Source organism: Xenopus tropicalis, chromosome 3 (assembly GCF_000004195.4).
Source record: "Xenopus tropicalis strain Nigerian chromosome 3, UCB_Xtro_10.0, whole genome shotgun sequence".
In the NCBI taxonomy this organism is placed as follows: domain Eukaryota; kingdom Metazoa; phylum Chordata; class Amphibia; order Anura; family Pipidae; genus Xenopus; species Xenopus tropicalis.
This window is the reverse complement of record NC_030679.2, coordinates 9,471,659-9,485,367: the sequence shown is the minus strand read 5'-3', so window position 1 is coordinate 9,485,367 and position 13,709 is coordinate 9,471,659. Positions and strand designations below refer to the sequence as shown.

The window sequence follows — 13,709 nt, the reverse complement described above, 5'->3', positions numbered from 1 at the left end:
TACTCCCATCATCCTGTGTAACAAATTGAAAACATAGTAAATCCAGCATGGCTTGGGTTTAACAGATGCCCATTGGCCTCTCTGGGACTGGCAGAAGAGCCCAGTTGTTTAGCTGGGAATTCCTGTGCCACTAGCTAACCCCCCCCCCCCCCCGAACAGAATGGATTGTTCCACTGTATACAGACTATAATACAAGAGAGGATTGGTTTAGATTTGAGGAGGGGGGTGCAATGACTGCTGTGGCCCTTGGGTGGAAAGAGCATAGATAGAAGTAATGGGAATGTCTATCAGGCACCCATGGGGTATAGGGGCTGGCTGCACCCATTCTGGTTCTGCACCCAGTGCTCAAACGGGACATTATTGAGTTAGAGAGGGTCCAGAGAAGGGCAACTAAGCTGGTAAAGGGTATGGGAAGTCTCAGTTATGGGGAAAGGCTGGCCCAGTTGGGTTTGTTTACACTGGGGAAGAGGCACTTAAGGGGGGATATGATAACTATGTATAAATATATAAGGGGATCATATAATAACCTCTCTAATGTTTTATTTACCAGTAGGGCCTTCCAACGGGCACGAGGGCACCCACTCCGTTTAGAAGAAGGGAGAGCTCTCAGTACAAGTGAGGGAATACAGGGGTAGGGGAGATAGCTCTCAGTACAAGTGAGGGAATACAGGGGTAGGGGAGATAGCTCTCAGTACAAGTGAGGGAATACAGGGGTAGGGGGGATAGCTCTCAGTACAAGTGAGGGAATACAGGGGTAGGGGAGATAGCTCTCAGTACAAGTGAGGGAATACAGGGGTAGGGGGGATAGCTCTCAGTACAAGTGAGGGAATACAGGGGTAGGGGAGATAGCTCTCAGTACAAGTGAGGGAATACAGGGGTAGGGGAGATAGCTCTCAGTACAAGTGAGGGAATACAGGGGTATGGGGGATAGCTCTCAGTACAAGTGAGGGAATACAGGGGTAGGGGGGATAGCTCTCAGTACAAGTGAGGGAATACAGGGGTAGGGGGGATAGCTCTCAGTACAAGTGAGGGAATACAGGGGTAGGGGAGATAGCTCTCAGTACAAGTGAGGGAATACAGGGGTAGGGGGGATAGCTCTCAGTACAAGTGAGGGAATACAGGGGTAGGGGAGATAGCTCTCAGTACAAGTGAGGGAATACAGGGGTAGGGGAGATAGCTCTCAGTACAAGTGAGGGAATACAGGGGTAGGGGAGATAGCTCTCAGTACAAGTGAGGGAATACAGGGGTAGGGGGGATAGCTCTCAGTACAAGTGAGGGAATACAGGGGTAGGGGGATAGCTCTCAGTACAAGTGAGGGAATACAGGGGTATGGGGGATAGCTCTCAGTACAAGTGAGGGAATACAGGGGTAGGGGAGATAGCTCTCAGTACAAGTGAGGGAATACAGGGGTATGGGGGATAGCTCTCAGTACAAGTGAGGGAATACAGGGGTAGGGGAGATAGCTCTCAGTACAAGTGAGGGAATACAGGGGTAGGGGGATAGCTCTCAGTACAAGTGAGGGAATACAGGGGTAGGGGAGATAGCTCTCAGTACAAGTTGCCCCAGGGACTGGTCCGATTGCCATCTTGGAGTCAGGAAGGAATTATTTCCCCTCTGGGGCAAATTAGAGAGGCTTCAGATGAGGTTTTTGCCTTCCTCTGGATCAACTAGCAGTTAGGCAGGTTATATACAGGCATTATGGTTGAACGTGACTAACGTATGTCTTTTTTCAACCCAACTTACTATGTCACTATGTTACCCAGTCTGCGACACATTCGGGTGAAGCCTCAGGCCACATAGTGTGTATAAAGGAACAGACTAATAAGCTACAGTCGTGTCAGTTAAGTGTAAGTAAGTTCTATGTTTAGCGAGAGTGTTGGACGAGGACAGATAAGCACAAAGCGAAGCCGCCATAGTGATAGGAGCTGTCGCACCTCTAGGGGCCTTGTGTGCAGAGTCAGGAGGTGCCTGAGTGGGATGATGTAAAGGTCTAACTATGAGCCAATCCCCTTGGGGGAACTGGCGCCACCAGCAAAATGCGCTTCTCCTTGCCAGGAAAAGTCCCACTCTTATGTCTGAATTGGAGTAAAATGGTGGCGCCATATGCGGCGCTCTAGGTATGTAGCCTTCACTCATTCACTTATACTATGGGGCCCATTCACTAAAGTGAAGGGTGAAGACACACGGAGCTACTAGTAGCAGCTACTTGTCGTGGCTACTAAAACAGACAATGCTGATCATTTACTGATAATTGTCTCTACGTGTGTTTAGCAGAGGCAATTCTCAGTATTGTCTATGGCAGGGGATTTTCTGGAGTTTAGTAGCTATGACAAGTAGCTGCTACTAGTAGCCCAGTGTGTCTTCACCCTAATACATATTATTGCTGCATTTGGTTTTGTCAGTCTTTGACTTGTGACCATTCTCATGCTCTGATAGGCCGCTTGCCCTTGCCCTGTTAACCTATTAATGCTCCCATTGGCTGCTGGTTTTTATTAACCCAGTCCTGTTCCGCTTTGACGACATGCAAGCCAATGAATGAGCTGGAATAATGTTGTAGGTTAAAGGGGATATAAACTCTAAGCATTTTACTTTAGACCTCGCAATTTTATTTTTTTTTTTACTAGTTTTGCTGTTATTTATAAATGTAATTGCTATGGAAAGCTGTATCTGTCTGACCATTTCTGTTCTCCGCCCCCTGGTGGCCCCGACGTTGGGAACCATGCAGCAGAAGCCGTTTCATTAACAGATGTATCAGTCCGTCCTGCTGCAGCCAAGATTATTATTATTTATTTATAAAGCGCCAACATACCCCGCAGCGCTGTACAATAAGTGGGTTTCATACATTGGACATACAGAGTAACATATAAAGCAATCAGTAACCGATACAGGAGGGGAAGAGAGCCCTGCCCAAAAGAGCTTACACTCTACAAGGAGAAACATATAAAGCAATCAGTAACCGATACAAGAGGGGAAGAGAGCCCTGCCCAAAAGAGCTTACACTCTACAAGGAGTAACATATAAAGCAATCAGTAACCGATACAGGAGGGGAAGGGAGCCCTGCCCAAAAGAGCTTACACTCTACAAGGAGTAACATATAAAGCAATCAATAACCGATACAAGAGGTAAAGGGAGCCCTGCCCAAAAGAGCTTACACTCTACAAGGAGTAACATATAAAGCAATCAGTAACCGATACAGGAGGGGAAGAGAGCCCTGCCCAAAAGAGCTTACACTCTACAAGGAGTAACATATAAAGCAATCAATAACCGATACAGGAGGGGAAGGGAGCCCTGCCCAAAAGAGCTTACACTCTACAAGGAGAAACATATAAAGCAATCAGTAACCGATACAAGAGGGGAAGAGAGCCCTGCCCAAAAGAGCTTACACTCTACAAGGAGTAACATATAAAGCAATCAGTAACCGATACAGGAGGGGAAGGGAGCCCTGCCCAAAAGAGCTTACACTCTACAAGGAGTAACATATAAAGCAATCAATAACCGATACAAGAGGTAAAGGGAGCCCTGCCCAAAAGAGCTTACACTCTACAAGGAGTAACATATAAAGCAATCAGTAACCGATACAGGAGGTGAAGAGAGCCCTGCCCAAAAGAGCTTACACTCTACAAGGAGTAACATATAAAGCAATCAGTAACTGATACAGGAGGGGAAGGGAGCCCTGCCCAAAAGAGCTTACACTCTACACGATCAATGTGATAATCAGCTGGCTCCTGTTATATTATCGCAATAGAATAGATAGACAGTCAGAGACTGCGTATAATAGTGATTACATTTATTCAGCAAAATTGAATTTTTGGGTTGACTTCCCCTTTAGGCTACTTAACATGGATCGAACCAAAAAGAGATATAAACATGGAGAATGCGTAGATCCAGCTCTCTTAGAGTGTCAGTACCCAGCACATAAGGGGACAGAGGGCTATCTTTGGCCTGGGTTATCGGTTCCCAAGTATGTGAGGGAGTCCCCAGAGAGCCTGTGTCTGGTTCTGCTTCATGTTGGAACCTTCCATTCCCTCTTATCCGGCTGCTGAAATCCTCTCAGGTTACTGTATGGCAGTGATTGGTTACCCTTCCAGCCCCCCCACCCTTATCAGCACCCTGGGATCAAGTACGGGTACTGTTTTATTATTACAGAGAAAAGGGAATCATTTAACCATGAAATAAACCCAATAGGGCTGTTCTGCCCCCAATAAGGGGTAATTATATCTTAGTTGGGATCAAGTACAGGTACTGTTTTATTATTACAGAGAAAAGGGAATCATTTAACCATTAAATAAACCCAATAGGGCTGTTCTGCCCCCAATAAGGGGTAATTATATCTTAGTTGGGATCAAGTACAGGTACTGTTTTATTATTACAGAGAAAAGGGAATCATTTAACCATGAAATAAACCCAATAGGGCTGTTCTGCCCCCAATAAGGGGTAATTATATCTTAGTTGGGATCAAGTACAGGTACTGTTTTATTATTACAGAGAAAAGGGAATCATTTAACCATTAAATAAACCCAATAGGGCTGTTCTGCCCCCAATAAGGGGTAATTATATCTTAGTTGGGATCAAGTACAGGTACTGTTTTATTATTACAGAGAAAAGGGAATCATTTAACCATTAAATAAACCCAATAGGGCTGTTCTGCCCCAATAAGGGGTAATTATATCTTAGTTGGGATCAAGTACAGGTACTGTTTTATTATTACAGAGAAAAGGGAATCATTTAACCATGAAATAAACCCAATAGGGCTGTTCTGCCCCCAATAAGGGGTAATTATATCTTAGTTGGGATCAAGTACAGGTACTGTTTTATTATTACAGAGAAAAGGGAATCATTTAACCATTAAATAAACCCAATAGGGCTGTTCTGCCCCAATAAGGGGTAATTATATCTTAGTTGGGATCAAGTACAGGTACTGTTTTATTATTACAGAGAAAAGGGAATCATTTAACCATTAAATAAACCCAATAGGGCTGTTCTGCCCCCAATAAGGGGTAATTATATCTTAGTTGGGATCAAGTACAGGTACTGTTTTATTATTACAGAGAAAAGGGAATCATTTAACCATTAAATAAACCCAATAGGGCTGTTCTGCCCCAATAAGGGGTAATTATATCTTAGTTGGGATCAAGTACAGGTACTGTTTTATTATTACAGAGAAAAGGGAATCATTTAACCATTAAATAAACCCAATAGGGCTGTTCTGCCCCAATAAGGGGTAATTATATCTTAGTTGGGATCAAGTACAGGTACTGTTTTATTATTACAGAGAAAAGGGAATCATTTAACCATTAAATAAACCCAATAGGGCTGTTCTGCCCCAATAAGGGGTAATTATATCTTAGTTGGGATCAAGTACAGGTACTGTTTATTATTACAGAGAAAAGGGAATCATTTAACATGAAATAAACCCAATAGGGCTGTTCTGCCCCCAATAAGGGTAATTATATCTTAGTTGGGATCAAGTACAGGTACTGTTTTATTATTACAGAGAAAAGGAATCATTTAACCATTAAATAAACCCAATAGGGCTGTTCTGCCCCCAATAAGGGGTAATTATATCTTAGTTGGGATCAAGTACAGTACTGTTTATTATTACAGAGAAAAGGGAATCATTTAACCATTAAATAAACCCAATAGGGCTGTTCTGCCCCAATAAGGGTAATTATATCTTAGTTGGGATCAAGTACAGGTACTGTTTTATTATTACAGAGAAAAGGGAATCATTTAACCATTAAATAAACCCAATAGGACTGTTCTGCCCCAATAAGGGGTAATTATATCTTAGTTGGGATCAAGTACAGGTACTGTTTTATTATTACAGAGAAAAGGGAATCATTTAACCATTTAAATAAAACCCAATAGGGCTGTTCTGCCCCAATAAGGGGTAATTATATCTTAGTTGGGATCAAGTACAGGTACTGTTTTATTATTACAGAGAAAAGGGAATCATTTAACCATGAAATAAACCCAATAGGGCTGTTCTGCCCCCAATAAGGGGTAATTATATCTTAGTTGGGATCAAGTACAGGTACTGTTTTATTATTACAGAGAAAAGGGAATCATTTAACCATTAAATAAACCCAATAGGGCTGTTCTGCCCCCAATAAGGGGTAATTATATCTTAGTTGGGATCAAGTACAGGTACTGTTTTATTATTACAGAGAAAAGGGAATCATTTAACCATTAAATAAACCCAATAGGGCTGTTCTGCCCCCAATAAGGGGTAATTATATCTTAGTTGGGATCAAGTACAGGTACTGTTTTATTATTACAGAGAAAAAGGAAACCATTTTTTAAAAATGTGAATTATTTGTTTAAAATGGAGTCTATGGGAGATGGCCTTTCCATAATTCGGAACTTTCTGGATAACGAGTTTCCAGATAAGGTGTCCGATACCTGTACATGCACTTGGCTACTGTCACTTACAATGTACTGTATGGACCCCTAAGCTTAGCTTCTCAGCAGAAGCCCAAAACAAACTGAGCACGTGCAGTGCCACAGACACACAAAAGATGGTCTATGAAGATCCAAGATGGTGAGCTGCTGGAGGCAACTTTGAATGCCTGGATCGTTACTGTTAAAGGGCTGCTTGAACCCCTTTGGTGGCATCTAGGCCTCAACTGGCAATCAGAGTAGTGGTTACATTCTCTTCCATGGAATAAATGAAAGTATTGGGCCTACAGTTTCTAAGGTAGTGAGCTCTTCTCACTAGGGATCTACCATACTCTGGACATTACACACTCTACAAGTGGTTATCGGAATATGGGGTGGCATGGAGTAGCCAGTAGCCACAAGTGCCTGAATGGCCTAAAATACACTTAATGCCTAATATTCTTGGCGTGTTCCCCTTTGATGAGGGAATATAGCAGACCTTCTAGTGGTCCCCACTAGGGTTGAGTAGTTAATGCCAATCCATGTGGTCTCTATGGTTTAATACAGTGGTTCCTGGGCAGGATATGCAGTACTTTGGGATGGCAGGTCCTTTGCTTCTGGTTGAGGTCTCTCTTTATGTGCCCTGTTTCATTGCGTTCATCTCATTGGTGGGGGCGAGGGAATCCTAGTTGCCTACAGTACAACTGCTAGGGTTTGAGTAGTTAATGCCAATCCATGTGGTCTCTATGGTTTAATACAGTGGTTCCTGGGCAGGATATGCAGTACTTTGGGGCGGCAGGTTCTTTGCTTCTGGTTGAGGTCTCTCTTCATGTTCATGTTTCTTTGCGTTCATCTCATTGGTGGGGGCGAGGGAATCCTAGTTGCCTACAGAACACACTTAGCTCATCCCATTGACCGTTTCTTTCCCATCTCTTTTACAGATGATCCAACCCCTCATAGACCTCGACCAGAACCGCAGCAAACTCAAACTGTACATCGGCCACCTGACTGCTCTGTGCCAGGACAGAGACCCCCACATTCTCCAGGAGCTCCATCCTCCTGCGGCCTATTACCTGGATGACAACCAGGCAGCTTGGGAGCAGAGGCTGCAGAAGATGACAACAGATGAGGTGATTGGCAGATTTCCAGCAATGTCGGACTCATGATGGGGCATGATTGGGGGAAAGGAAGCTCACTGAAACGCAGCCTTGAAATTTCAGTGATCATCCAATGATATGGATTCTCAGAGCTGCCGTTTGTACCACCCATACTGGATAGGTCTGTGGCCTCCTATCACCTGCTGTCAGGATTTGTAGGCCTATCATTACAGGGCAGTTAAGGAATTAGTCTCTGTAATGTGAAAGGGCAGTCGTCGGCAGTCGGCATTACATTCATTCGCTGAGATTAAGGGAGAGGCTTGGCTGGGATTAACCTGCTGGGCCCAAATGTAGAACAATAAACTGAGCCGACCACAAGCACCACTTCCAGCTGTGTGTAGGGACTCGCTCCCAGAATGCCACCTTTGCTCGTGGTGTATGCAATACATTCCCCTTTCCCATCTGGATTTCCTAAAGGTCCCCATACACGGGCCGATTGTAACTGCCGATATGGGTCCCTTAGACCGACTCAGCAGCTTATCGGCCCGTGTATGGGCACTAACGACGGGCCTGCCCGACCGATATCTGGTCTGAAATTGGGCAGATCTCGATCAGGCAGGTTAGAAAATCTAGTCGGATCGCGGACCGCATGTGCTCATCGACGCCGTCCCTGAACCGACTTTGCCTATACCCATCATTATAATTAGATCGTTTGGCCCCCCTAGCCTATACGTTCCCCCGATATCGGCCACCCGTAGGTGGGGATATCAGGTGAAGAATCTTCACGTGTATGGGGACCTTAAGTGTGAAGGTGGCCAATTGCAAGGTGCAAGAACCACATTGGGCCACTGATAAGGTCCACAACCAATAGGATCAAGGAATGCAGGCTGATCAGTGAAGGGGTGCAGGTTAACCCTTGCTGTCCAGATTCACCCATAACATTATCATTGGCCAAGGGGACAAAATTAGATCATCCCCATTGGACCACCAACTGGGCAAAGTTTGTGCCAAATCTTTTTGTGCCCAACTTTAGCAGCTTCAATCCCAATAGTAGTTCTTTTTTAGCGCTAAACACAACTTTTGGTGATGCCCAAACCGCTATCAGTACTAACCGTGTCCCTTCTGCCCCGCAGCTGACCGAAGAGCTGGAAAAGTGCGAACACGAGAGCGCCGAGCTGCAGGAGTTCGCCAATGCCATTCTCCAGCAAATCGCTGATCACTGCCCTGACATTTTGGAGCAAGTTGTCAACGCCTTAGAGGAGTCGTCCTGACCTCCCCCCACACCCAATCACAGGAACGAGAGACCCAGCCGACAGAATGGATGCGGTGTTCGCTGACCTATCCCTCCGCCCACTGGTGTTGCACCTTGGGATTGGGAACTGCACTTTCAGCCTTGCACTGCCTGTCCACTCACTGCGCTGTTTGACCGTTTCCAAAGATCACGGCGGGGGGGGGCTGTCGCTTTCTCACAGAGCTTTCTGGGTTTGCCTCCAGGACCAAACCATTTCCTTAGCCGTTGGGGGAGGAAAGCACCGTCTCTCTTTCAGTTTGAATTACTCAACAGAGACTAAATGCAATAATAAAGGGGTTCCTGGTGGTTCTATGTCAGGGGGTTGGAGCTTGGGGGGCGTTTTATACTGAGTCTCACCATAAACTGTTGAGAAACCATAGTCAGGCCAACACTAATGTATTGTACACTACTGCAAACTGCAGCCCCACCGCCCAATGGCTGACCCAATAGGCCAGAGGTCCGTTAGTATCAATTACACTACTCTTCTTGCTTCTTTCCTTCAACATCTGGTTGTTCTATGTATAACCATGCTGCCATGTTTTCCAGGATTTGGGGGAGAGGACTACCTTTCTTTCTCTGCCAATCACTACATACCTTCCTATAGGAATAATCGCCCAACCAGTCATGACCATCTTACTCATGGTACTTGGTGAGGCTGAGTAGCTGGATTATTCCAAGGACTTGGGTTCGGCACTGAGCAGTCTTCGCTCGTGGTCAATGAGGCAGGTAATTGCCGTTAGCTCTTAGGGTTTGGCCTACATTTCCAGTTAGGCAGGAATAGACGAGCGTCCCTCTCCAGCTCTCTCATATCTTGATTCTGTTTCCGTTACATGGATACGTTGGGGTTACCTTCTTGTGTTCCCACCTCCTCACCAGCAAGGTGTATGACCCTCCTGCCTCACCCCATTCGTACCGATACATGTCTTACGGTTACCCCATAGTTTGTTGTAAGAGGAAACCCTGCCTCTGATAACCTCAGGAACTCAAGCAAAGTCCCATCAACAGAGGTCTAGGAGGTGGGTGGATCACAAAGTCACCTAAAGTGCAGACAACCCTAACACTAGGAACCCCTGCTTTGTGGCTTATCCAGTTTCTCTATAATTCTTTATTCCCCCCACAGTGTACGCCACTTATTAAGAACACTAACCGTCACACATCAAACCCTCAGCATTGCCTTGATGGCTGGGGTGGACAATGTTACCTGTACCTTAGCCAACCAGAGAAGATCCTCCTAGACTGACAAGCTCCCCTGTCTCTTGTTTTGTGTGGATGTGAGTCCTTTAGACCCAGTTTCCACACCGGTGCTACGGATTGTGGAGCTTTATTTAGTGTATCCGTCACGAACCATAGACACCAGCCATCTCCATATTTGTGCTCTTCTGTACACTAACCCTGCTCTGAATCTTCTCCTAGGGAATACATTGAACCTTTGCTGGCCCACAACTCAACCAGGGTAGCAAGTGGGCAAAATGTTGTTAATATAAATATATAATGAAGAACATGACTGGGGGTTTTTTTTTTTTGGGGGGGGGGGGAGCTGACCATCAAAACAGCTCTAGCTACTCAGGGTTTCATACATCATAGGGACCTTGTAGAGTGGTTGAATAGCCGATATGGTAGGGACGTTGGAGACAGTGCTGTCCAACCTGTAGCTACAGTTTTAACTTAAACACCCTTAATATGGAGTAATATAAATATCAAGGCTAGGTTTATCAGGCTTCTTGTCTAGAATGGGTCATTACCCCTATCCAGTGGGTTCTTGCTCTGACAGAGAAGGACAAGGACAGATTCAATCTAGAACGGTTACCTGTTGGAAGGCTGATTACCAACTCATCTTTCAGAGGAGATATGGCTGCTTTCTAGAATGAGGGTCCTGGAACTGGTTTTCTGCCCATGGCAACTGTTAAGCAACGAGGATAATTGTCAGCTTTTCTTTAAGAAGAGAGATGGGCGCTAGAGCATTGCTTATTCTTAAATACTGAATCTTTCAGGGAACTAGTTTCCGATCCTGAACAACAGTGTTGGGTTTTGATATGTTCCCCTTAAGTAGACATGATGGCCACAGCTTGGTCATGGCAACTGTAGAGCCACCACTGACCCCCTGTTGGAAGGATACTTGGGAGCTCTTCCTCTAGGAGGTATGAGCACTAGAGTACGATAATGATCTGATAGCCACAGCTTGGTCATGGCAACCACCACTGACCCCCTGTTGGAAGGATACTTGTGAGCTCTTCCTATAGACCAGTGGTTCTCAACCTTCCTAATGCCGTGACCCTTTAATACAGATCCTCATATTGTGGTGACCCCCAACCATAAAACTATTCCTAAGTGTTTTCCAATGGTCTTAGGTGACCCCTGTGAATGGGTCGTTCCACCCCCAAAGGGGCCCCGACCCACAGGTTGAGAACCGCTGATCTAGAGGAGATATGAGCACTAGAGTACGATAATGACCCGATGGCCAATGTAGAGCCACCACCGACCCCTTGGATATTATGATGCATAATATATAGCAGTGATATCTCCTACAGCCATGTATCTGCTGCTAAACTACATCTCCCAGCATGCCCCTGCCACCCCAATACTAGTTTAGTAAAACTGCCAGATTACAGATATTTCCACAACCTACTGAAACCAGACGCAATAATCGATTGCCCACCTTCATTTTCCCGTTTTTTTTTTGTTTGTTTTTTTACAAAAACGACGAAATGTTGCTGAGCAAAATGGCTGCCGTTACTATGACTTTTTAGAAGACAATTTTTTGTTTTGGAAAACCTTTTTTTGTGTCAAAAAAGAAAAAAAATGGCTGAATGGGTGGGGGCGGGGAAAAAAAGACTTTGGTTCTGGGGGCGCTTGAGGGTTGACATGTAATTCCTGAATTTTCAGGGATTTTTATTCTTTTTTTTGTGATTCAGCCTGGGCCTTTAATGAACCCTTTACCGAAACCGTTTGTCTATAGTGTCCCGTGTGGGGTTTACTGCTCTCATTGGCAGAAGGGACCCCATCTTGCCACTTTATGGGCAAATGAGAATAAAAGGTGGCTATTGACCTACAGAGTTACGTTTGCGTGTAACCGCACATACGTGTATAGATGTGAGATATGTCTGCGGGTGTTTTAGCCTTTGAATAATTCGCCATATTGACGTGCTTTTTGTTTCCTTTATACACAACGCGGTATGTTTCGTTCTTTTATAGAAACGTCGGTAAATTCACCTGCTTCGGTATAAAGCCTTACAGTCTGGGTGACCCCCACCCTATTGGTATTTCCCATGCTTCTGCTGGGTTGGCTCTAAAAGACTCCTTGATGTCCTAAGCCACCATCAGGTCAGGTCAGGGCACCATAAGCCACCATCAGAACAGGTCAGGGCACCGTAAGCCTCCATCAGGTCAGGGCACCATAAGCCACCATCAGATCATTCTACGCCAGTCAGGGCACCATCAGATCATTCTACGCCAGTCAGGGCACCATTAGATCATTCTACGCCAGTCAGGGCACCATCAGATCATTCTATGCCAGTCAGGGCACCATCAGATCATTCTACGCCAGTCAGGGCACCATCAGATCATTCTACGCCAGTCAGGGCACCATCAGATCATTCTACGCCAGTCAGGGCACCATCAGATCATTCTACGCCAGTCAGGGCACCATCAGATCATTCTACGCCAGTCAGGGCACCATGAGATCATTCTACGCCAGTCAGGGCACCATGAGATCATTCTACGCCAGTCAGGGCACCATGAGATCATTCTACGCCAGTCAGGGCACCATCAGATCATTCTACGCCAGTCAGGGCACCATCAGATCATTCTACCCCAGCCAGGGCACCATCAGATCATTCTACGCCAGTCAGGGCACCATCAGATCATTCTACCCCAGCCAGGGCACCATCAGATTGTTATATACCGGTCATGTTACCCATGAGTCTCCTCTAGATTGTTCTTGTCCAGCTCTTCCCATCACCATCAGATTGTTCTAGTCTTAGGTTTGGGATTTGGCTGAATCCAAGTGTTGAGCCAAACCCTTTGAAGCTCTGGAAAACGTGACTATGGATTTTTCTCTTATATATGCAATTTAAGCTTTGGGATTTGGCTCAACCCATAAATTTATGGATTTGGTGCATTCTTAGATTGTTCTAGTCCAGCCAGGTCAGCCATAAGCCACCATCTTATTGTTGTAGTCCACTCAATGTAGCCAGGAGACCCCATCATCCAGTCAAGGTAGCCATAAGCCACCATCTAAACATTCTAGTTTACTCAAGGTTGCCACGAGCCACCATCTTATTGTTGTAGTCCACTCAATGTAGCCAGGAGACCCCATCATCCAGTCAAGATAGCCATAAGCCACCATCTAAACATTCTAGATTACTCAAGGTTGCCATGAGCCACCATCATCTCGTTGCAGACCAGTCAGTCAGCCATTAGAGGTTTTCAGCTCTGATGGGCACATTTTCCCATGAAAAGCAATATTTAAGGTTGATGGCCAAGTCTCCAAGGATATCTGTGAATTTTGACCTTGCCCACTCATCAGGTCTCCGATTCATCCCCACTTATTACAATGAAATGTTTCCAGGGTCCTGCCATCCCCAGCCAACCAGTTGTAGAGCAGTTCTGGAGCATTTCAGAGCTATCCAAGCCAAATAAAGTGGGATTTGGAGTTCTGCTCTGCCAGAATACCAGGGGACCTGCCTCAGCCAAGGACTATTCCCTGCAGCCCTTTCTTATTTTCATCCAAGGTCTGCACTATACCTATTGGATTTAGCCCTGTACAGCCAGTTGTTATCATTGAGTGGGCCTCAATGTGAGGTTCTGTGGGGAGGCCCAGTCTGACCATGGGGGTACTAAAGAATGTGTCCTGAATGGTTGGTTTCATTCACAAACTGGCGGCTTTATTACTGAAGCAGGTGACCCGCTGCTTTAACCCATTACATTGCTGTCTTTGGCAAGCA

The 13,709-nt window shown here is 45.4% G+C and overlaps 1 protein-coding gene across 15 annotated transcripts in view; it reads left to right on the top strand.

Moving 5' to 3' along the window:
- erc1 (ELKS/RAB6-interacting/CAST family member 1) overlaps window positions 1-13,709 on the top strand; it is a 169,699-nt gene extending 155,990 nt beyond the window's left edge. For 7 of the 15 annotated variants that reach the window (XM_031897623.1, XM_031897621.1, XM_031897618.1 and 4 more), the window contains 2 exons: window positions 7,320-7,508; window positions 8,609-13,709. In XM_031897623.1, the coding sequence (XP_031753483.1) occupies window positions 7,320-7,508; window positions 8,609-8,746 (327 nt within the window). In that variant the 3' untranslated portion in view covers window positions 8,747-13,709. 15 annotated transcript variants of the gene reach the window in all.